Genomic DNA, 26,228 nt, shown 5'->3' with positions numbered 1-26,228 from the left:
CCTAATGCCCATGGCCTTGCACTATTGAACACTACCTTTCCCAATGCTCACCTGACTCCAAACCCACAACCTCCTTCCTGGTCACCATGACCAACTATATCCTCACCTACAATTATTTCTCCTTTGAAGGCATCACAAACAAACGAATCTGTGGTACAGCAATGAGCCCCTACATGATACCATCCTATATCAAACTATTCATGGACCTTCTAGAGGAACCCTTCCTAACCACCCAGAATCCCAAACCTCTCAGCTGTTTCAGATTCACTGATGACATTTTTGTGATGTGGACTGAGGGTGAGAACACCCTATCAGCATTCCTCCAGAATCTCAATGCCTTCTCCCCCATTTGCTCGAGTTGATCTCCTCCATCTAACAAGGCATCTTCCTCGTTGTGGACCTCCACCTCAACACTTCGAAGATGGCTACATCAGTACCTCTATCAATATCCAACATACAAACCACCAATAATACCTTCACTTCAACAGCTGCCACCCATTTCATACCATGCAGCCCCTTCCATACAGCCTAGCCAACAGTGGCCATTGCATCTGCAGTGATGAGCAGTACCTTTCCGAATAAATGAAGGGGCTAACACAGGCCTTCACACACTGAAATTACCCTCCCAACCTTGTACATGAAAATGTCTCCTACGCCTTGTCTATGTAGTCACTTATCACCTTCCAAATTTCCACTGTCTGGCCACGAAGAATCACTCCCTTCATGACTCAGTATGACCTAGGACTGGAACAACTGAATTTATTTTCTCCATCACAGTCTCAACTATCCCTTATCATGCCCTGGAATGTGGTATATCCTACCCATTATTCTTTCCACCTCTCACACAGTGGTATTCCACTGTCCACTGAAACTATGCAATATCCTTGTCCATCCCAAATCCACTGCAGCTTCCAACCCCTTGCCTCATGTCTCATATCTCTGCAATACACTAAGATGCAAGACCTGTCCCATAAATCCTCCCACCACCACCTATTTCACTCCGGTCACACACATCACCTATTCCATCAAAGGCAGGGTTACCTATGAAAGCAGTTATGTGATCTGCAAACTAAGCTACAACCACTGTGCTGCTTTCTATGTGGGCATGGTAGACAACAAGCTGTCTCTCCGCACAAATGGCCAGTGACAAACTGTGGCCAATAGACAGCTGGACTACCCACCTGCTGAACATAATGCCAAACACTTTGAGCTTCACATGATTGTTTCCGGATCCTTCCTACCAACACCAGCTTTTCTGAACTGTGCAGGCGGGAACTTTCGCTGCAGTACATTAAATATATTTGCAATTGCGAATATGGAAAACCACCAGCTGGACAATGGAATGATGAGAATGAAAATATGTCCTGGACTGGGACTCGAACCCGGATTTCTCGCTTTTCGCAAGCAGTCACCTTACCATTAGGCCGTCTGAGAACAACTCATGGCCAGATCCAAAATTCATTATGTCATCAACCATGTGTCTACAGCCTGTACTTGTACATCCGTTATTTATATTACCATACAGGGTATCCAAAGGAACAGGCACTGCGGTGACTACAGCTGGTATGAAATAAAGCATTAAATGTATTCGCAATTGCAAATATGGACAACCATCAGCTGTATGATGGAATGAGAACAATGCAAATTTGTGTCAGACAAGGCTCGAACCTGGATTTCCCGCTTTTTGTGAGTGGTTGCCTTATCATTAGGCTATCTGAGCACTTCTCATGGGCACACCCAAACTTCTATATGTCGCCAACCGTGAGTGTACAGCTGATGGTTGTCCTCATCTGCAACTGCGAATACATTTAATGTATTTCATAACAGCAGTAGACACCATAGTGCCTGTTCCTTTGGATATGCATGCACTTCCAAAGAACATCACATCATAATTTGGAATGACACATGTGCTGCAATATCATATTCATCTACAGACACCAGGCAAGCAAATTTCAAGTTTCCCCTGTACAGAAATATGCATAATGGATGTACGGGTACAGCTTGTAGACACATGGTTGATGACGTATTAAAGAATGGGCCTGGCTGTGAGTAATGCTTGAATAGCCTAACAGTAAGTGGCCGCTCGCAAAAAGTGGGAAATCCGAGTTTGATTCCAGATCTGGCATAAATTTCCATTGTCATCATTCCATCATCTTTCTGGAGAATCCTGCAGTTTGGCGAGCAAGACAGATGGTGCTCTCCACAGTTGACACAGACGGGAGGTGGGGTATTGGGATGTGATGGGCGACCGCAGTCTCGACATCCGACACTGTAAGTACAGCGGGAAGACATATGGCCAAACTTCCAGCACTTAAAGCACCGCGTTGGGAGAGGGATATAGGGCTTTACATCACAGTGGTAGACCATCACTTTGGCCTTCTCGGGAAATGTATCACCCTCGAAGGCCAAGATGAAGGCATCGCTTGCAACCTGATTATCCCTCAAGGCCCCAGTGGGCACACTGGACAAAATGTACACCTCATCGCTCTAAACTGGCGCGCAGCTCATCGTCGGACTGCAAAGAAGATCCCTGTGAAATATGATACCCTGGACCATATTAAAGCTCTTATGGGGCGTGATGGTTACAGAAACATCTCCCAGTTTGTCATAAGTGAGTAATGCCCATGGCTGAGCACAGGATGCTGTTCTGATCAAGAATGACCCAGATCTCATTTTGAACAAGCCCTCCACCTCTCCTCTAAATGCCCTGATGCCACCCACCCCGACCAGAGGCCCTCCCCATGGACGCCCCCCAGACCCAGCAAAGGCCACCTGGCAGGATAGCCATTGCCGGGAGTCCCGATGGCCCAGGGGGATGGGCATCAACCTCTTGGCATATGTGGGGAGTTAATGGCGCAGTCATCAGCAGAGCGATCCCTGTGTGTCAAGGGGTTACAACGAACTGGGAACATGGCGGTCCCACCACAATGGACTGGCTACTATGCTGGATATCAGGTGCAAAGATGTTCATGGTCATTGTCGATGCAGAAAGCGAAACTGCACAATGCATGGTGGAAAATGCACCCAGCAAGGTGTCCTCGCTCAAGAGATGGAGAATGGGCAGGACAGCAATGCGACAACAAAAAAGTGGGCTAAAGATCTCAATGCATGATGGACAAAAGGCACCATGTGAGGCGCCCTTCCACAGTTGACTCACCCTTCGGGAAAATTTTGAAGAATGGAGGTCAAATCCTAAAAGGGACCATCACATGAAGGACGAAACATGTGAAACTCCTTTCAGTTGCCTCTTACGACAGGCAGAAATACCGTAGGGGGTCACCTGTTAGTTTCAACTAACAATGAGCCATTACAAAATTGTTTTACAGACTTTAATGTTCCACCAAGGCCTTCCAAAACCTTATAGATATAAAAGGGGTACACTTTTTCAAATGTCCTCTCCTTCCTCTTTATCACCAGAAACACATTGTTATTCATGCCTCTATGAGCCGTGTTACTGCAGTCCAGAGTATTCTTATTATCAGGATGACTAGCATATCTCATTCTTTTGAATGAATGGGTGTGAATACTCCCAGGTGGTACACCCTTCCTACTGGGAGGAGAAGATGATTTTGAGGGTTCCATCTAGATCCCATGAGCGGCTAGGGAAATAAGGGTCCACTTGGTCAGAGCCCCGCATGCCTGAGTAAGTCTTATACAACAAATGTGCAGCAGGTTCCCCAGAGGTCCCCTGCTAATGACTATTCCACCTCAATAGCCATGCATCCCATCCCATCAGCGTGCAGCACACCTTGAGATTGAGTCCCCCCCCCCCCACACTGCCACATGGTGGTCGCTGAAGCGTGCACAAAGCTTACAGTGACAGGGGACTGGCAGCACTTACCAGTCCTCAGCTCAGGAATCCCCAGGACACCAAGCCAGTACCCAAAAAATCAATTCTGAGTGCCTGAGGGACGATTCAACAGAAATTAGGATGACAGAAAAAGGGGGCACTCTGCATCTCAAGGCACTTATAAAATGACTTGGATGACAAAGGCAGCTGGCAAAGGAGGTAGGGTCGAGAACACTGTAGGACCATCGTGCATCAGAACATGCCTCAACCCCAACCACCCTTGACCCCCCCCCCCCCCCCCAAAGGTAGTTTAAAATGTTATATCTGTGAAGAAACACCAGTTCAACCATTCATGAGTCATCTGCTTATATTAGAGGTAAACAATCTAGAAGACCATGCTTAACATGAAGAGCAGAAGGGAGTGGGGGGGGGCATCCCACTAGGACACCAGCTACTGTTCATAAGGCTCCACAATGACAACATGGAGATGGTTCATTACATAAAATAAACCATGGATTGGTCTGGTGTGACTGATGTGGAGGCAACATAGTGTGGTGGATTCCTCCCATAAGGAATGGTAGAAGGAGCATGATACATTGGAAGTCCCCTGATAGTGGAGAGTTTATTTGAGAGGGCAGTAGCCCACTAGGTATTCCATTGTGAAGTGAGGAGTGGACTTTTTTGCACCCACAAATCCCCACCTGGGATTGTCAAAGCAAATGTTGGGTAAGAATCCACTTCTTTACTCAAGTAGTCAGCCAGTTCATTCCTTGGGATACCAACATGACTTTGACCCGGAGAATGAAACTGAACTGGTAGTAGGACTAAGGTCACAGAGGTCATGAATAGGAAGTATCACAGGGTGAAAAGAGTAACATCAATCAATAGTCTAGAGACTTATTACCGAGGCAGTACTAATTAAACTGTGATCAAGGAAGGTCTGTTTAATCAAATGCAGAGTTCTGTTAATGGCTTTCAGGTCCCTTACAAAAACACTAAACATCCCCAGAAACAAATGTTGGTTCTGACCAGCAGGAACCTATCCTATCGATAGTTTTAGTGCCATCAGTGTAAATGATAGCAACAACCTAATACTCCTCAAAAACTGAATGGTACAGATGCCGTAAAGTTATTGGAGTGACTGATACTTAGTGATCTTGAAATAGATGGATCCCACCTTGTGGTCTAGATACTAGCCATGGGGGGAGGGGGGGGGGGGGCAGCAGCAAGAAGCACTTTCTAAGGAGATTAGGCAGAGGTCCTGGCAAAGGGTGGTGGTGGTGGTGGTGGTGGTGGTGGTGGTGGTGGTTAGTGTTTAACGTCCCGTCGACAACGAGGTCATTAGAGACGGAGCGCAAGCTCGGGTTAGGAAAGGATTGGGAAGGAAATCGGCCGTGCCCTGGCAGAGGGCCTCAAGGCACATTCCAACCAGTAATCCCATCCAAGGATGGGTGTCAGTGGGGCGGATGCCCCTCATATGCAAAAAGAATGTAATAAATTGGATGACAGGAAACTGTCAGATAATGACTGCATAAATGAGCAAGATTTCGCACTATTGGAACTGAAGAGGGAAGATACCCACCTTGGCAAGGAGAGCTCCTGGGGGACTGCTCCATACGGCACCAGTGGTTAGTCTTATTCCACAATGATGGACTCAGCCCAACAATTTCAAAGCTGAAGGTGCCACTGAACCATAAACCTGGTGACCATAGCTCAATAGGAACAAGACCAGAGACCAGTAAATATGAAGGAGAATAATGCATTCCACACCTCACGAGCTGTGGGCAAGGAAACAGAGATGTTAAGCTTCCACTTAGTTGATGAATGTGGGGCAGCCATGCCACCTTTTATTAAAGAGGAATCCCAAAATTTGGGACTGTACAACAATGTCCCAGTGCTGGGTACCCAAGTGGAGTTCTGGCGAGGATGGGCCATGATACAACGACAGAAATGCATGACACAGTTTTTGCAAGAGAGAATTGGAAACCATGGGAAAAGGACCAAGCAGAGGTCCTCCGGATAGCACCTTGGAGCTGATATTATACAAAGCTGCAGTTTGGGAGCTATACTAAACTCAAAAGTCATTGACATACGAGTACAGCACTGGGGTAACCAGTGGAGAAGTCACTAGCCCATTGATGGTGACATGGAAGAGGTTAATACTCAGCTAGGAGCCCTACGGGATGCCATTTTCTTGGACCCACAAGGAGCAGAGTGAAGTACCCATCCTGACCCAAAACAACTGGTGGGATAAAAACTGATGAATAAAAAGCATTTGGGACCTCAAAAGGCCTCCTCATGGAGAGTAAGTAAAATGTGATGGTGGCAAGCAGGTTCCTGTGCCAAATGTAGGTCAGAAAACATTGCACTGAGGTGCTGGCATTTTGAAAAATCCACTTCCCAAATAGCCAGATGATTTGGCTGTGGATTGTCTCTTCTGTAAACCACACTGTTAGGGACAAAGAAGGCCCCAAGATCAAGAGCCCAGCATAATTCATGGGTGAACATCCTTTCAAGCAGATTGCAGAGCATACTAGTGAGGTTAATCAATCAGTAGCTGTCAACAGATGCTGGCTTTTTGCCTGGCTCCAGGATTGAGACGATCACACTAATTCACCACTGTGAGGGGAAGACACTTTCACTCAAATACGGTTAAGACCCTGAGTAGGTGGAGCCTTTGAATAACATTCAGATATTGGATCACCTGACTGTGAATTGAATCATGGCTTGGGGCCATACTGTGTGACAAGGCAAGAGCCTGAACTAGTTCCCAATCAGTAAACTCTTCATTAAATAATACAGTGTAGTGAGTGATGAAGAACAGGAAGAGTGTTCTATGTCTCAGATTTGCATTCAAAAGGTAGCTGGGTAAGAAGAGGTCAACACTGTCACAAAGCATGTAACAAAGTGTTCAGCAAGAACTGACATACTGATAAAAAGGCTACCCTGTAGGAAGAGACCCGGAACAGCTGTTGAACTTTGGTGGCCCAAAAGATTATTGAGCTTGTCAAACACTGGGGGTGAAGAGACAAATCTTCCAAGAGAGGGGAAATATAATGCTCCCAGGATTCATTTACTGCTTTTCATTAGACAGCAAGTCTTTTAAAATTGAGGAGGGTAGTCTGTGAAATTTGACACTTGAGACATTACAGGGCTGTTCAATGATCCTGAATATCTGTTACAATGTCTTTAGCCCACTAAGGCAATGGGCGGCATAGGAGGGGGCCTGCAGAAAGGGGAATAGCAGTTACAGCAGCATGGATTATCACATCACATCAGAGATGCCTCCCACGGACTTGATGATGCAATCTGACAGAGAGGGAGCGAAGATGAGAGCAGTGGCATATAACAGCCAGTTGGCTTTTCAAAGTGCCCAGCATGTTAGATGGTCCACTAGGTGAAGACAAGGAAGTGACGGGATGACTGGAAAGTGTTACTGTCACACTATTGTCTGTCACCAGCATGGTTCATGAGAATGATGGCGCAAGGTTTCTGGGTCCACTGAAGGCGTTAGAGTAACCTTCGAGAAATTTCTTCTTCTGCTCTTTTGCAACTTTTGGTGGGTGAGATACTTGTGAGTGCCTAGCTGCTGTGGGTGTAGAATGGAGGAAGAGCAAAGCAGCCCTGAGCCTAAAGTCCACAACTCCTTCAGCCAGTTATTGCTGTTGGGCCTCTGATCTGTGGATTTATGGAAAGTGGAAGCCTTGTCACCAGTAGAGACTGGAAGAGAGTGCTGCTTTTCCTGCTGAGTGTGGGGAGTGAATTCCCAAAGATAGTGCCTCAGGATCCATGTGAGGGGATGGTGGTAGTAAGTTTGGTTTTGAAAAGTTGTTGTAGGTGGACTGACTGATGCAACCTTTGTATAATTTGTCAGCATATTGACTGGATGCACATGTCCATATAACAGGCAGTCAACTGATTCCCACTGTCTTTTTAATACTGGCAATTGAGTGAATGTGAAGGATTGTGTTCCTTACAATTTACAAAAAAAAAAGGTGGTTGGTCACAAGGACAACCACTGTGAAGTAACCTTCCACAGTTTCCACATTTTGGGTACTGGGCAATGGGATGACACATATCCAGTGCGTAAGCATTGAAAATGTCTCATGGATGGTAGTGTGTAAGGTTTCACGCCACACCTAGATATCATAATTTTCACTTTTTATGGGAGGATATTTCCTTCAAAAGCTAAGATGAAAGCACCTCATCTATAAAGTTATCTTCTGAACCTTTTTGTATGTGTTGGACAAAATGTATGTCTGAATGTTGTAGGTTAGCTCGCAGCTCCTCATTGATCTGGAGTGTAAGGTCGCTGTGAAAGGTATCTTCTTGTACCATATTCAATGTTTTATGTCCCACTGATATGTCACTCAGTCTTTCACTTGTCTAAAATGCTTGAGACTGTACAGCATAGAAGGCTTTAATTAAAAGTGATCAGTTTCACAATCTTGCCAATGAATCAACTCCTCTAAATTTATCTTCTATTTGTTCCATGAAAAATCATTGCTTTGTCACTGTGAAAGTATCTCCATGTGCTCTAGTACACAACACATTTTGAATAAATTGTTTCACTCCCAGTTTTCTGGCTTGTCTTGCTTCCCATGGGGTAGCCAGGGTATATAAGGCAGTTAGATTGTAACTGTGCACATTGAAAGAGATATACCAACTTGCTGACACAGCCAGATCAGTACAGCCATTGTGTTGGTTTGTCTGATGTGTAATGTGCAAAATATCTGCCCTGAAACCACCTATGTCAATTAGGGGCTCTCCTAATAAGTGGCACTCAGCTGCACCAAAGGCATTTGGCACAATGACTGTTGCCAGGAGTTCTGATGCCCCAAGAAGACAGACATCTACTCCCTGCCACGCATGGGGAACTAGCAGCTTGGGCATCAGAAGTGTGATCCCTGTATTGTCAGGGGTCTACTGAAAGGATACACAATAATCCCATCATGTTCAGTTGGTTACTGTGTTGGCTATTAAGTGTACATAGTGTCTACACAGAGGATCTTTATCACAGTAGGTAGTTGGTGCTACATTATGTGATCAAAAGTATCCGGACACCTAGCTGGAAATGACTTACAAGTTCATGGTGCCCCCCACCGGTAATGCTGGAATTCTACATGGTGTTTGTCCACCCTTAGCCTTGATGACAGCCTCTACTCTCGCAGGCACACATATGTTCAATCAGGTGCTTGAAGGTTTCTTGGGGAATGGCAGCCCATTCTTCACTGAGTGTTGCACTGAGGAGAGGTATCGATGTTGGATGGTGAGACCTGGCTCGAAGTTGGCGTTCCGAAACATCCCAAAGGTATTCTATAGGATTCAGGTCAGGGCTCTGTACAGGCCAGTCCATTACAGGGATGTTATTGTCGTGCAACCCCTCCGCCACAGGCCATGCATTAAGAACAGGTGCTCGATCGTGTTGACAGATGCTATCACCATCTCCAATTTGCTCTTCAACAGTGGGAAGCATGAAGGTGCTTAAAACATCCTGACCTTTGCTGTGGTAGTGCCACACAGAACAATAAGGCGTGCAAGCCCACTCCATGAAAAACACGACCACACCATAACACCACCGACTCCGAATTTTATTGTTGCCACTACACACGCTGGCAGATGACGTTCACTGGGCATTCGCCATACCCATGCCCTGCCATCATATCGCTACATTGTGTACCATGATTTGTCACCCCACACAATGTTTTTCCACTGTTCAATTGTGCAATGTTTACACTCCTTACCCCAAGCGAGGTGGTGTTTTTTGGTATATACTGGTGCGATGTGTGGCTTATGAGCAACCGCTCGACCATGAAATTATAGTTTTCTCACCTCCCGCCTAGCTGTCATAGTACTTGCAGTAGATTCTGTCTGATGGCCTGGATAGATGTCTGCCTATTACACATTACGATACACTTCAACAGTCGGCAGTCTCTCTCAGTCAACAGACGAGGTCGGCCTGTACGTTTTTGTGCTGTACATGTCCCTTCATGTTTCCACTTCACTATCACATTGGAAACAATGGACCTAGGGATGTTTAGGAGTGTGGAAATATTGTGTACAGACGTATGACACAAGTGACACCAAATCACCTGACTACGTCCAAAGTACTTGAGTTCCACGGAGCACCCCATTTTGCTCTCAAGCGATGTCTAATGACTACTGAGGTCGCTAATATGGAGTACCTGGCAGTTGGTGGCAGCACAATCCACCTGATATGAAAAACATATGTTTTTGGAAGTGTCTGGATATTTTTGATCACATAGTGTATTTAAGACATTCTTTCCCAATCAGTCCACACCAAAGAAAATTTTTTGAAAATTGAGGTTAAATCCAAAAGACGGCCAAAAAACTACTTCATCCAATATATTTACATAAAATAAATGGATAAAGATGTAAACGAAAGAAAGCAGGGCCTAGAGAAGTAGCCGTGTCAATACAAAAGGCCACTGCCATGAGAAAGAAAGTTAAGAGAAGTAAGGGTTGTTGTAAATAGGAGATTGCAGCACAGGAAAGAAAATAGATGCTGCAACACCTTGGTGCCCCAGGCATACCATACATGTACTCACGAAAGAGCCATGAGGGGGAGGTTTCTAAAGTTACAGGAATAGGTTGCTTAAGCATTTTGAGAGCAGGATATTCCTTCCCACAATTCTCCCAATTGATCTAAGTCATTCATACACCCTCCCTGCGAGTGACTTTTCAAGTTTGTTCAACATCACATAACTGGAAAATCCCTGACAGATAAACTTACATTCCAGATCAAGTCTTGGATTTGAAACCTTTACATAAGTTCTGCATTCAAGTCCTGACCCAACTTACAACTTTAATCTGTCTGGAAGTTTCAAATGGGCACATACTCGACTGCATGTTGAAAGATTCATAGTGAATAGTTTCAACTTGTAACAGTGTCTGATGGGGTAAATTCTAAAAGTTTATTAATAATGCTGCAAATCAGCACCACTGTTTATATGAAACCTCTCACTTTTGTTGACTTTCAATATGAGCAGTTCACTGTCTTGAATCTAATCACAAAATTTACTAGTCGCTCATAGAGTCTAAAGTCGGACTGCTTGCTATGTTTGCTTCTACATCTAAATCTATACTCTGCAAACCAGCATGAAGTTCTGGCGGAGGATATGTCCCATTGTACCAGTTATTAGGTGGTCTTCCTTAAATGCCTCTTTGGGTGTTGTGATTATTCTAATATTGTCCTCACAATCCCTATAAGAGTGATAGGCTGGGTGTTGTAGTGTATTCCTTGAGATCATTTAAAGCCAGTTCTTGAAACATTGTAAGTAGACTTTCTTGGAATAGTTTATCTTCAAGAGCCTGCCAGTTCAGTTTCTTCACCATCTCTGTGACACTCTCCCACTTGTCGAACAAACCTGTGACCATTTGTGCTGTCCTTCTCTGTATACATTCAGTATTCCCTATTACTCCTACTTGGTAAAGGTTTCATACATCTGAGCATATTTTAGAATGGGTCACATGAGTGATTGTACGCAATTTCCCTTGTAGAGTGATTGCATTTCCCCAGTTTTCTACCAATAAACTGAGGTTTACTGCCTCCTTTACCCACTATTGCATCTATGTGATCATTCCATTTCACATACACCTACAAAGAATTACAGCCAGTTGTCTGTACGAGTTGAGCAATTCTAAAGGTGACTCACTGATACTATAATCATAGGATACTTTGTTATTTTGTTTTGTGAAGGGCACAGTTTTACATTTCCAAACATTTAAAGCAAATCACCAATCATTTCATCACTTTGAAATTTTATCAAGATTTGGCTGAATATTTATGCAGATACAGTTATGGTAGAAACTGAAATTCCAGAGTCACAGCACGACTAGAGAAGTCAAATCCCAACTGGTGCAACCTGTCACAAAGTAGCGTATCATGTAGCAATCTGTTTTCTGAATTTAAGGGGAACAATGCTACAATAATTCATGCTGAATTATTGGAAGTATATGGCAACAAAGCACTATCAGATATTACAGTGGTTGGGTGGTCCAGATGCTTCCAGCACTGTCAAACAAGTCTGGATGACAAAGGAGGCAGTGACAGACTATCTCTCTGTGAAGAATCAGGAATTGCAAAAAAGTGAGGCTCTGGCACATGATCATTGGTGTATTGCAATCAAGGCAACAGGGGAAAATGTAAAAATCAGTCACAGATAAGTTTTCAACATCTCGCACGACATATTGAATATTATCACACTCGAGGAAAAGCCTGTAGAACTGAGGCAGTCACCTAATCACCATGTGAATGCTCAGTAAATCACTATGACCACAAAGAAAAATGAGTAAAGTGGTTAATGGAAATGTGTGGATTAATCACTGCTAAAAAAAGGCCAAGATCCAACCATCATAAGGTAAGGTAATGCTGAATGTTTCTTTGGATTGCCTTGGTGTTGTGGTAACACATTATTCTTGGAGATTATTCTAGAAAGTTGCAAACCATCACAGGTGCCTACTACTGAAATCTCCTGATGAGGTTACAGGAGGCTTTCAAGATGAAGGATTACTGGAAGCTGTCCAAGGGGGTGGTTTTGCTTCATGACAAAATCCCAGCTCATTCTGCACAGAGCATACACTGCTTCTTTGGGCTGCAAAATGTGTGCTTCCCCCCCCCCCCCCCCCCCCCCCCCCTTCAAATTCTAGGGGCATGGCAGAATTGTGATTTGTTCCTCTTTACTTGGACTGGTTCATGGTGTGGGTTCCTGTAGTCATGTCCTAGTTCATGAACCACGGGCAACGTATGAGTGGCCAAGTAAGTGGTCCCGACAGTCGGGATACCAGTTACTTTGGAATAAGGCTGGGCATCTCGGACATATTCTGAGTCGTGGTCACCTTTGTGCTCATACGGCAAAGACTACCAAATCCACCGGTTAGTCCCTCAACCGTTAGGGGTAAAACTCAATGGGACTCGGGGCAAGTAAGGCTAGCAACCTGCTTCCCCGATACTTTAAATATGATGCTGGCAACAATCAGAGCAAAATGCCTTGGACCTTTGGAGGTGATGGAGTCCCACCTCTAACTGACAAACCAGGGACTCCTAAGATACGACTTGGCAAACAAATGGTAATGAGATGGGGAGCTATTAATATCAATGGGGGCCACTCTGGGAAGAAGGTAGAGCTGGCAGAGGCTGCAAGTAAGATGGGGCTGGACATTTTAGCTGTTAGTCACATTCAGGTAAGGGGTGAGAAAGAAGAGGAAGTGGGAGAATACAAGGTCTACCTGTCAGGAGTCAAAGCAGGAATAGCACAATGGGGTGTAGGGCTTTACATCAGGAATGAAATGGAACCCAGCGTAGTTGCAGTAAGGTATGTAAACGAATGACTGATGTGGATAGATTTGACAGTGTCTAGCAAGAAAATTAGGATTGTGTCAGTATATTCGCATTGTGAAGGGACAGATCAAGATAAGATGGATAGTTTTTATGAGGCACTCAGTGATGTAGTTGTTAGAGTAAAGGACAAGGACAGTGTTCTGCTCATGGGTGATTTTAATGCCAGGATTGGAAATCGAACAGAAGGGTATGAAAAGGTTATGGGTAAATTTGGAGAGGATATGGAGGCCAACAGGAATGGGAAACAACTCTTGGATTTCTGTGCCAGTATGGGCTTAGTAGTCACAAACTCCTTTTTAAACATAAGAACATACTTGGGAAGGCAGGGGAACCAGATCTGCCATTGACTATATAATAACAGATCAGGAATTCAGGAAGGCTGTGAGGGACACACGTGTATTCAGGGGATTCTTTGATGACACTGATCATTATTTAATCTGCAGTGAAATTGGGATTGTGAGGCCGAAAGTGCAGGAAGTCAGGTCCATATGTAGGAGGATAAGAGTGGACAAACTTCAGGATAAGGAAATCAGGCTCAAGTACATAACAGCGATCTCAGAAAGGTACCAGATAGTTGAATGTAGTCAATTACAGTCATTGGAAAAGGAATGGACAAGGTACAGGGATACAGTACTAGAAGTGGCTAAAGAATGTCTTGGAACAGTAGTGTGTAAAAGTAGGATGAAGCAAACAGCTTGGTGGAATGACACAGTCAAGGCAGCCTGTAAAAGGAAAAAGAAGGCGTATCAAAAATGGCTACATACTAGAACTCAGGTAGACAGAGAAAGTTATGTTGAAAAAAGAAACAAAGCCAAACAGACAATTGCAGCATCCAAGAAGAAATCTTGGGAAGACTTTGGAAACAGGTTGGAGACTATGGGTCAAGCTGCTGGAAAACCATTCTGAAGTGTAATTAGCAGTCTTCGAAAGGGAAGTAAGAAGGAAATGACAAGTATTTTGGACAGACCAGAAAAGCTGCAGGTGAATCCTGTGGATGCCTTGGGCAGATGGAGAGAATATTTTAAAGAGTTGCTCAATGTAGGTGAAAATACGATCAGCAATGTTTCAGATTTTGAGGTAGAATGGGATAGGAATGATGATGGAAATAGGATCACATTTGAGGAAATGGAGAAAATGGTCAATAGACTGCAGTGCAATAAAGCAGCTGGGGTGGATGAAATTAAGTCAGAACTCATCAAATACAGTGGAACGTCAGGTCTTAAATGGCTACACAGGATAATTGAAATGGCCTGGGAGTCGGGACAGGTTCCATCAGAACTGGACAAAAGCAGTAATCATGCCAATCTTTAAACATTGAAACAGAAAAGATTGTAACAACTACAGAGGTATCTCTTTAATCAGTGTTGTGGGTAAAATCTTCTCAGGTATTGTTGAAAGGAAAGTGCGAGTATTAGTTGAGGACCAATTGGATGAAAATCAGTGTGGGTTTAGGCCTCTTAGAGGTTGTCAGGACCAGATCTTTAGCTTACGACAAATAATGGAGAAGTGTTATGAGTGGAACAGGGAATTGTATCTATGCTTTATAGATCTAGAAAAGGCATATGACCGGGTTCCTAGGAGGAAGTTATTGTCTGTTCTACGAGATTATGGAATAGGAGGAAAACTTTTGCAAGCAATTAAAGGTCTTTACATGGATAGTCAGGCAGCAATTAGAGTTGACGATAAATTGAGTGCATGGTTCAGAGTAGTTTCAGGGGTAAAACAAGGCTGCAACCTGTCTCCACTGTTGTTCATATTATTTATGGATCATATGTTGAAAACAATAGACAGGCTGAGTGAGATCAAGATATGTGAACACAAAATAAGCAGTCTTGCATATGCAGATGACTTAGTTGTGATGGCAGATTCGATTGAAAGTTTGCAAAGTAGTATTTCAGAGCTAGATCAGAAATGTAAGGACTATGGTATGAAGATTAGCATCTCCAAAACGAAAGTAATGTCATTGGGAAAGAAATATAAATGGATTGAGTGCCAAATAGGAGGAACAAAGTTAGAACAGGTGGACAGTTTCAAGTACTTAGGATGCATATTCTCACAGGATGGCAACATAATGAAAGAACTGGAAGCGAGGTGTAGCAAATCTAATGCAGTGAGCGCTCAGCTACGATCTACTCTCTTCTGCAAGAAGGAAGTCAGTACCAAGACTAAGTTATCTGTGCACTGTTCAATCTTTCGACCAACTTTGCTGTATGGGAGCGAAAGCTGGGTGGATTCAGGTTACCTTATCAACAAGGTTGAGGTTACGTATAAGAAAGTAGGTAGGATGATTGCAGGTACTAGTAGATGGGAACAATGGCAGGAGGGTGTCCACAATGAGGAAATCAAAGAAAAACTGGGAATGAACTCTATAGATGTAGCAGTCAGGATGAACAGGCTCAGATGGTGGGGTCATGTTACACACATGGGAGAAGCAAGGTTACCCAAGAGACTCATGAGTTCAGCAGCAGAGGGTAGGAGGAGTCGGGGCAGACCAAGGAGAAGGTACCTGGATTTGGTTAAGAATGATTTTGAAGTAATAGGTTTAACATCAGAAGAGGCACCAATGTTAGCACTGAATAGGGGATCATGGAGGAATTTTATAAGGAGGCTATGCTCCAGGCTGAACGCTGAAAGGCATAATCAGTCTTAAATGATGATGATGATGATGATGATGATACTTGGACTGCAACATTTCCAGAATGACAATGGGATGATTTTCGAGGTGAAACCTTTCATAAACAGCCAGAATGTAGATTTCTACAACCTAGGTCTCCACCAAATTATCTGCAATTGGGAGGAATGTGCTGCATTGAGAGGTGCCCAAAAACCGTCATGATAGCATATGTGACAGTAACTTCCCAAAGAAGCTCAAAGACTACTAATGGAAAAGGGATTTTACTGTTTTAGAGTACCTATTTAATTAAATTAGTATATTATTATTATTATTATTATTATTATTATTCGCATATGGGCCCAATACGACCATGCGAGATACATTGAATCAAATTCGCTTTTGACGGTTGGCCTTCCTTTGCGTCCAAATTTGTTTAATTCTTTCAGAATGATTTCTTTCATCAGACCATGGTGTCCCAGTCCGTTCTCTGATTTTCCTCCGACAAAATATCTTTTGTCTGAATGTTTTTCTATCTGTAACGTCTGCCTGAGTTATACCAGCTACTTTAAGATCCTTCTTAATTTGCAGTGATCTATTTAATGGGCTCAGTTTTGGCCTTACTTCTGTTTTAATAGAATTCTACTATTTGTTTTGTCAACCTAGTGGCTGCCACTCTTTTATGTGCCCATAAAATTTAAGTCTTCAGTTTCTCGTGTTACTGTGTATTCTCCTATTTCGTTATTACTTCTCAGCCTGTCAGTTTCTCCATCAGTAATTTTGGGGCCTAACATTTTCCTAATTATCTTTCTTTTTTTCTTTTGAATTTCTTCAATATACCTCTCTCTATTTAAAATAAAGTTTCCACTCCATAAAGATATTCAGGTTTGATTACAGTGTTGTAAAGCCTAAGTTTACGGAATTTACAAAGTGATTTTTTATTATAAATATTTTGCATTAATCTGAATGTAGTTGCTGTTTTTTGACAGCGAAATTCATTTGCAGCTTTTTCCAGACTGTTTTCTTGTATGATTTCCCCCGAGTATTTAAATTGAGAAACCCTTTTTGTTTTTCTGTACTTCGCATTCAAAAACTTTGGTGCTTGTTTATTGCATGTCAAATAACCCCCCTCCCCCTTTTTTTTTTTTTTTTTTAATAATGATATCTGTAGACCTACTTTTTCCACAGCTTCTTTATGAATTTCAATTTGTTTTTGAGCTGTGGTAATATTCCTATTGAAAACTGCCAGATCACTTGCAAAGGCAACGCAGTCTACTCTAATATTACTTCTACCTAACTCCTAATGATTGATTATTTAATTGGATAGATAAAAAATAAACTCACCAAGTGGTGGCATAACACGCACATGAAAGATTGTTGTGATTGGTAAGCTTTCAGAGCCAGTGGCTCCTTCTTCAAGCAGAAGGGTTGGAGGAGGAGGAGGTTAGTGTTTAACATCCTGTTGACAGTGAAGTCATTAGAGATGGAGCACAAGCTCAGATTAGGGAAGGATAGAAAGGGTAATTGGCCGTGCCCTTCCAAAGGGAGCATCCTGGCACATGCCTGAAGCAATTTAGGGAAATCATGGAAAACTCACGGAAAACCTAAATCAGGATGGCCAGACGCAGGTTTCAACCGTCGTCCTCCCGAATTCGAGTCCAGTGTGCTAACCACTGTGCCACCTCGCTCTGTTACAGAAAGGTTGAAGGTGAAGGAAAAGGAATGGAGAGGTCTAGGAAAAGGGGTAGATTTCGGGAAAGTTATCCAGAACTGTGGACTTACCGTACGAGATGAGAAGGATAGACTGATTGAACAATCAGTTTTTTCTTCTCTCCTGATCCGCGGTTCTGGGTGACTTTCCCAAAATCTACCCCTTTTCCTTGGCTTCTCCAGTCCTTTACCTAAACCCTTCTTCTTTTCCCTTCAAGCCTTCTGCCTGAAGGAGGAGCCACTGGCTCCGAAAACTTGCCAATCACAACCATCTTTTATGCGTGTGTTCTGCTGCTGCCTGGTGAGTATATTTTTTATCTATCCAACAAAACAATTTTAACAATAATTGATTGTTTTTGTTGTTATAACTTGATTGATTGATCTATATTTTGATTCAAATTTTTCCAAAACACAGTTAAACAGTAATGGGGAGAGTCCATCTCCCTGTCTAACACTAGTTTTTATATCAAATGGTTCAGAAATTTCTCCCGTTAATTTAACTTTTGAGCTAGTGTTGGTTAAGGTTTCCTTATTCAGTGTTAGAGTTTTATTATCTAGGCTTGTTCCTTTAAAATTTGGAAACTAGATTCATGACCAACTAAGTCATAGGCCTTTTTAAAATCCACAAATGTACATACAACATTGTAACTAGAAATCCTTTGGTGCCTATGGATTAGTTTTAAATTAAGAATTTATTCCAGAAAGGATCTGTTTGGTCTAAAGCCTGCTTGGTGTTTACCAATTCTAGGTTCTAACTTTTCTGGGGCTCGATCAATTAGATACTGCAAGAGAATTTTGTATGTGACCGGGAGAAGAGTGTGCCTCAATAATTATTAACACCAGTTCTATCCCATTTTTTAAGCAATGGATGATTTAGGGCAATTTTCCAGTCCTCACAGTCATAATTTGTTTGTTTGGATTTCATCAAGTTCTTTAGAGTTAGGGTTGGTGTTATTAGTTTGCTATGGTTGGAACTTATTCACTGGCTCTGGGCATTTCAATAGTTTTTCAAAATAATTACTAGGTACCTTACAATTTTCCTGCTTGTTGAGAGCCAAACTGCCATTTTCATTTTGAAGTGAAGAATTTGAGGTTGGTAATGTATCAGCTTTGTTCTGGATGTTTTACAAAAGTTTCTTGTGTTATTCTTTTGGAAGTCTCTTTCAATTTTAAAAAGTTGGGCATTTTTCTAGTTTCTGTTAGTCTGTCAGATTAATTTATATGTTTCTTTTCTTACACTTAGAAAGGTGTCATATGGATTATTGTTTTGTTACTATTCCAATTTCTGAATGCCTCATGCCTATACTTACCTGGTGTCTCACAATCCATGTTCCATCAAGGGTATTTTTGTTTCTTTCAATGAGAAATTAAATTTTATGCTGTTTTGATGAACTTTTCTCTTAGGCTTTTCTAATTGTTGTATTGTTTATTGTAAAGTTCACTTATTAGAGTTGGTGCTACTTTAGCAGTGTCAAATTTTGGGATAACATTTTTTATTTCAAAGAGTTTTTAAGTTTGAAGTTTTACTTTTATTCACATCAATAATGGCCAGAATCAATGTCAGCCCCTTTCCTAACTAAGACATTTAAAATTTCTTTGTAGTTCGGGTATGAAATTGCTACATGATCAATTGAAATGCTCCATTAAATGTACTCAGTGTCTACCAAGTGTTTTTGTTGACATGATTTTAAGGTTAAAATTTTTGCACATTTCAACAAGTCTTTGGTTATTTTATTTTGTCCATTTATCGACAGGAAACCAACCCAATGTTTTCTCATTTTTTTTCTCTTACCTACTTGAGCATTAAGATCATCCATTAAAATTTTAACATGATTTGAGGGAATTTTCGAGATGATGCTTTCTGGTGGCCCAAAGCTACATCAATCTTTTCAGTTCTCTCTCTCTCTCTCTCTCTCTCTCCCCCCCCCCCCCCCCCCCGCTTCTTTTTTTGACATTTGTCCTCACTGACTGGCATTAATTAAAGTGTATGCTTTATTCAGTATATATTGTTATTTATAAAATCAATTATGTTGGCAGGTGTAATAGAAATGGTTGGTCCTTGTAAGTAAGTGATGAATGTTTCCTGTTCTTGACATATCCTATATTATACATACACTCACAACATAAACCTGTAGGATCAAATTGAACAGAATTGAATTTTATTTGATCCTGTAAGATTACATTGTGTACAGTAAATGTACGTGTAATATAGGACATGTCAAAGTAGTAACATTTCGTTATCACTTATTTTTCCACCCCTTTAGCTTATGTTTTCACATCACTGATAATGAACAACAGTATATACAAATTTAATGGCTTAAACATTCTGCAACACTGTAAAAATCTTTTTCAATGAGATAGTCTTCAAGTTTCTTTGGTAAGTCATTGTCAAGTACACTATCTTGCAGGTTTTTAGGCAGACTTCTTAGTAGTCTGATACAAGAGTACTGGGGTCCTTTTTCTAGCATTGTCAGTCTATGAGGTATGCTCCGTACTTCATTCTTCCTTCTTGTATTGTGAGTGTGTACACTAGCGTTTGTAATCCAGTCCTCACTACCTTTTGTGATCTACATAATTGTTTTGTATATATACAATGATGAAAAAGTTAAGATACCTAACTTCCTGAAGCAGTTTCAGAAAATTCAGTTCTGTTCACTTCAATTGAATCTGTAGACAGGAACAAACACCATAAGCTAGTTTTATGGTGGCAGCTTAATTTTTTTTCTCAGAATCAATATTATGCTTTTCACATGACTCGCATCAAGACATACAACATACGCACATTCACCTTGAGTTGTGGGCTCCTGTCCTGGGACAACAAATGAAATTTGCTTTTATGTCATTAGTTTTTGTGTAAGTGGGTGGTTTGTTCCCCCCCCCCCCCCCTCCCCCTCCAGCTATATCTAGCCTTCATGGCCATATAATACAGAAAAGCAAAAGTAACAATAATCACTGATGAATACTGCTCACATGTTCATTTGGTTGTGCTGTATTCAAAGTTTTTTGAGCTAGAATGGGTGATGATGTGATTCCTGGGCCATTGGGTAGACCACTTACAACAACTCGGATAATAAAATTAATAATCCACATTGAAGGCCAAAACAGTATGGTTATCCTGTAGCTGCACTACATAAAAGAGGTTGGATTTATTTTCTTTATACTACTACTCTACTTGCTCCCACTGCCTCTTTCCCCTACAACTGGGCTTTTTAAAAAATTTAAAAAAAAAAAGTGTATCCATTTCATACAATGTAAACTGACTTGCAGAACTTTCTTTGCCGATGCTGCAGTAATAGTAAGAGGATTGCATAACAGTAATGAATGATAATTGCAGTGAACAAGGGGTTATATTGCATAATCCATTTTTAGTGTTGAAGAAAATAGAACTTGCTGTTACACTCAAATCAGTTAAAAATGTTTTTATTTTGCTGAAATAAGCTAATTTTATTACAATTTGGTGTACACATTCATAAAAAATAAGCATCAAAATTAAGTAACAAAACTACAGCCACTCCTTTTTTAGTGCATGATAAAACTACACTAAGTGTGACGCAATATTTAAACATTAGTATATGTAGCAAATTAGTATTGATTACTGGTATCACATTTGCAAGAGCTGAGGAATGCCGACTTGCATTTTTCAAGGACACAAATGGGAATACAAAAGACCTAATGTAGAGGCTCTGATCTCAGCCTAAAGAGCATACGAGTTGTGTGTGAATATGAATAAACAGTATAAAATTAGCTTTAGAACTTAAACTTGCAAATGTGCAGGAATGTTTACTGACATCCAATTACTTTACTGTTGCAATTAAGCTGACATATCTAAGGTTAGTATATATTGACGTGTAAATAAGTAAACAATTAACTAACTTGTGTCAAAAGCCACACAATACAAAGCAGAGAAGGTTCAAGACTAATGTACAATTTAATTAACTCTTACGCAAAGAAATTATTGATACGATTTGTAATTCAATACACTATGAAACTTTCAACACTGGAGATACCCTCGGGACACAACCAATGTGAATTAACGAAAAAGAAAAATACCTGTCTGCCAAGGCTCCTCATTTGCTACGACATACTAACTCAGGTCTAAACACATGTTGAGAACTCGATTCGGCAGCGCATCGTAACGAAAATGTTTCCTGCTTTATTTGCTAATGTCGAACACTTTACACCAAAAGTAGCAAAAACCTCGCGGATGAAGACGTTGATCAAGTTACAGCCAATTTTAGCCTTCAGATATTGTACACGCAAACTGATTTTATCCCTTAGATCTTCGTATAAAATGAAATATATTCCTACGTTTGATAAGATTCCTTTATTTTTCACCTATCCAAAATACTCTCTTCTTTTACAACTTCTCTTGTTTAACGACACATACTCCAACATTCGCTCCCAGGTAGTGAGGTAGATCAGGTTAGTAGGACGCTAGGACCTGTGCAGTGTGCGCTATGCAGTTCCATTTGTCCACAAATTTCTGAGTTCTTTGGCGCGTCATGATGTATATTTTGAATCTATTATGTCATTAATTCTGGAAAATGAAAGTATCCATATTTGCTATGCATAAAACTTAAGTAAGGTAGCAGTGATCGAAATTCTGGTTTATAGTACCACGCTGCACCCTGAACGAGGGAAATTCAATTCTTGGCATGTCACCCTGCGCTAAAAAACAAATGAAGTAATAGCTTGTATTTGGCGGGAAACAGTTCGGAACAACAGAAGTATTTTTTTTCAAAACATTAAACAAGCAATGGCTGAGGCACGGGTGAGGAAGTTAGTGTCGACCACATTTAAACTAAATGGCTTTTCCATTCTGAGGTATGAACGTTAATTTATTTCAAAAACACTTAATATAGTTTTGTTTTTAACTCTGCAACATGACGAAGAGGGAGACATGCTCGTAGTAGTTACTGTGTCTCATGAATGTTGAGTAGATACGGACTTACAGGCCTCAGTGCGGCAGTCGCCCCATTATTCAAAACCTATGTAGTGGACAACCATCCATTGGCACATAGGATGAAAGAAGCAAATGCTCCATGTAATAAGACTAAACGGGTAAACGATACGCCACATTTTCGAAGGAACGCTTTACAGTGTCCGGCTGCTGCTAGCAGAGTACCGGATGATTGGCATTCGGTTGCCTCGTTTGTTCACTTCTGTTTATTTATTTGTTCTGCAGGTCACTTAATCGGTTAATGCTAATATGGCCCTCATCTCTCCGTATGCATTAATTTGTCAGCAAATGAAATTCTGTTTTTTGTCCCAAAACCGCTTGAGACAGATATGTGTTGTGCTCGCTTCATATCCCCTTCCCTCCCCGCCCAAAATCATCATTACTCCATGGGTGAGGTGCAGTATACAGAAAGAGTTCTCTATGAACATGAAGGACACAATGCCACTTATATATGTAATTGGCCAACAGGAAAACAAACAAGTTACTTGGCAGGATAATACTTTGGCAATAGATTCCTTTCCATTCATATCCATAAAAAATTGCTATTCAACGAATACTGATTCATTTTGTGAAAAACTAGAGCTTTATTTCTGTTTTGATGTTGCATTTTTGTTCCTAAATAGTGGTTGAGGTAAGTGAGATTTGTTCAGCCTATCCATTAAGTGATTCTGCACTTAAATAAACCACTTGAAACACTTTACCAAGGAATTAAGTCTTTTGCCCTTAGGGGAGTATATGGGGCAAGCTCCAGTGAACCCATTGGGGTAGATTTCAACATGTTGAATATTCATGCTAATAGTATGCTAAGGCATTAGCTCAAAATATATATACGGTATGCTCTGCGAGGATAGGTCATGTGACCAGCCATGGTCTTGATAAAGGTATCATCCTGGCATTTGCGTGGAGTGATTTAGGAAAACTCAAATTGAAAAGGCTGGACAGAATGTATTCTTCCGAATAAGTCAGTGTGTGACAAAGGCAGGTGGATTCCATCCAGCTGTTGTATTATGCTCACATCAAAATTTTTATATATTTATTTTCTTGCAAACACTTTCAATAGTGTTATTTTTATGACATGCTCAGCACCAAAAATCTTGAATGTTGACTTAGGACTTACCAACTTTATTATCCATTACAGTCTTTTTGTTAATTGGAACTCAATAAGTGTAGTTAGTTTTCTTGGAAACTGTATTAATTACAAATACCAGTAATAAAAAACATTGTTATCATTGTTCATGCGTAAACTTAAACCTGATTGCTAACTTCCTAATAATATAAGCTAGATAAAAAGGCACCCAAAGAACGATTGAAATATAATTCCATATTTTGGCAAACTAGACAGTGTAATTTAATAGAAAGTAATGTGTTATATGGAAGTCCTAGTTAAAATGAGTCTCTCTCCACTGTCCAATTAATCAGGAATATAAGTATTATAATTGTAACTTAAAAAAAGCCAGAAAACAACAGTAGACAACTTCAGTTTTAATTATTGCTAATGATCTTGGGCTGAGGATGATACGGCAGCTGGTCGGTAGCATTGGGCCTTCCAAGGCCTGTTCAGACGGAGTTGCTTTAAGTCACGTTAGTCAGTCTGCAGAAGGTTGTGAAATGTACAGGAAAAGTGTGCACAAGTTCTGGAAATTCACCACAGCTGAGTTAGCACAAATTAGAACTCATATAATGTGCTTAATTTTATAAATGACAGTGTGCAGTAATCAGTTGTCCTTTTTTGCAGTTTTTATTATGCAAATCCAGATTTTGGCTAGTGCCTAGCCATTATCAATAATTTATAAATTACGTAAGTTGCTGAGTGCACCGATTTCCATAATGGAGGGTAACCTGATGCTTAATTTTATCTAAATTTCTCATTGGGGAGATCATTCTGTAATTCAGTGAGTGCTTTAAATGATTGATTGGGGAGTAAATGAGTTATTATTATTATTATTATTATTGACTGTGTCAAACTTCAATAATGTATACTGTGACAATAGGATCAGAATATGAACAGTTCTATCCAATAGTTACTGACTGTGCTTATTTATTTATTTATTTAACCTGGCAAGATTAGGGCCATCAGGCCCTCTCTTACATCTAACCAGGCATTCTACTTATTTTACAGTCATATGTTTTAGTAGGCATGTTAAACTACATCTAATACAAAAAGTGAGATAAACAATTAGAAAGGTACACCTCGAAAAATACATTATTGAAGAGAAAGATTTTAGATAGGAGTGCTGGCAGCAGGGAGTATGAGGGAGACTCATGGTGAAGGGAGGAGAAGAATAGAGACACATGATGAAACATGATTAAGGAAAATATAAAGGAAAAGAAGACTGCGTGGCTAATAGAGATAGATGAAGTGGAAGGCATCTCAGGAGCAAGATAGGAGACGCTAGTTTTGCTATTTGACAGATGAGAGGATTGGCCTTGCACATTAATTTTGTGGAGAATTTTATGCGGATGATAGTAGGAAATGCTTCAACTTCTTCTTAAAAGCAACAGTAGATTGAATTTTCCTCAAGGTAAGGGGCAGTTTGTTCCAGAGGCGGACAGCGGCAACTGAGAAGGAGTTTGCAAAAGGTTTTGTTTTGTGAGTGGGCACAGTTAGGATACCAGATAAGAGTGACATCGTGTTTCGATTATGATGGCATGACAGGTTTTTAATCTCTGAAGCTAGGTACTGGGGTGCTTGCGCGAAGAGGAGTCGGTGAAGTAGACATATAGTGTGGTAGTCACGTAGTTTGTCCTGCCGCAGCCACCCTAGCTCGGAGTATGAAGCACTAACATGATCATATCGGCGAATGTTGCAGGTGTAACGCACACAGGCATTCATGGTTAGCTCTAGCCGTCTTTTGTTTTCACTACTCATGCCTTGTTGAATCACTTCACAATAGTGGAGGTTCGGTAGAACGAGTGCTTGCACGAGCTGGCGTTTCAAGTCCTGTGGGAATATGTTCCGAAATTTTTTGAGAGCATAGAGACAAGCAGACGTCTTTCGGCACACTGCGACTGTATTCTCTGCCCAGTTGAGATGCTCGTCCAAAGTTACACCCAAGTTCTTCACTGTTTTCTGATATGGTATTGGAGTACCTTCGAGCAGAATAGGAGGTAGCCGTTCGCGGAAATCTGAACTTAATAATTTCTGATGGGCTATTAAGATTACTTGCGTCTTTTTTGCATTTAATTTAAGCCCCAGGTTTTTCGCCCATGTCACTACTGAAGACAGATCTTCATTCATCAGAGCGATTGCAGTGTTTACGTCTTCAGGTCTGACGCTTAGGTAGAGCTGGAGGTCGTCGGCATAGAAATGATGTTTACAGGAGGACAAAACCGACGAAATATCGTTGACATATAAAGAAAACAAAAGTGGTCCTAAGACTGATCCTTGTGGCACTCCCGAAGAAACATGTTTCCAGGAAGATTTTTCATTTGCTCAGACAACACATTGCTGTCTGTCTTTTAAGTAGCTTTCAAACCATCTCATTGCACTATCAGAGAAGTTAAGCTGTTGCATTTTTCTGAGTAATATGTCAAAGTTAACAGTGTCAAAAGCTTTGCTGAAGTCCAGTAGCGTGCTTATAGTTTTTGTACAGAGTTTACAGATTTCAAAGACAATCTTTTAGGAATTTCATACAGTGATTATGTTAATTTAAATGTTTGCCACACTTGAGCGTTTGTGAACAATTACATCTACTGTACGTTAGATTACTGCACTCAAGTAATCATATTATAGTACATCAGTTGAGTGTAGTATGTTGCTAACCAATTTTATGTGCATAAATTATTATAGATGAGA

At 41.1% G+C, this 26,228-nt stretch overlaps 2 protein-coding genes across 2 annotated transcripts in view; one reads left to right on the top strand and one right to left on the bottom strand.

Annotated features, from left to right (window-relative positions):
• The window catches only part of LOC126359866 (N-alpha-acetyltransferase 80-like), a 118,762-nt gene extending 96,664 nt beyond the window's left edge, over positions 1 to 22,098 (bottom strand). The window contains exon 1 of the mRNA XM_050007662.1: positions 21,523 to 22,098. The gene's annotated coding sequence lies outside the window, so the exon portion shown is untranslated. The remainder of the gene's footprint in view (positions 1 to 21,522) is intronic.
• Positions 22,099 to 22,133: 35 nt separating this feature from the next.
• The window catches only part of LOC126359832 (DNA polymerase epsilon subunit 2), a 125,038-nt gene continuing 120,943 nt past the window's right edge, over positions 22,134 to 26,228 (top strand). The window contains exon 1 of the mRNA XM_050007660.1: positions 22,134 to 22,296. Coding sequence (XP_049863617.1) covers positions 22,229 to 22,296 — 68 coding nt within the window. The 5' untranslated portion in view covers positions 22,134 to 22,228. The remainder of the gene's footprint in view (positions 22,297 to 26,228) is intronic.

This window comes from Schistocerca gregaria, chromosome 1 (assembly GCF_023897955.1).
Source record: "Schistocerca gregaria isolate iqSchGreg1 chromosome 1, iqSchGreg1.2, whole genome shotgun sequence".
Classification (NCBI taxonomy): domain Eukaryota; kingdom Metazoa; phylum Arthropoda; class Insecta; order Orthoptera; family Acrididae; genus Schistocerca; species Schistocerca gregaria.
Note: the sequence above shows the minus strand (reverse complement) of the source record. Positions and strands in the feature narration are given on the sequence as shown.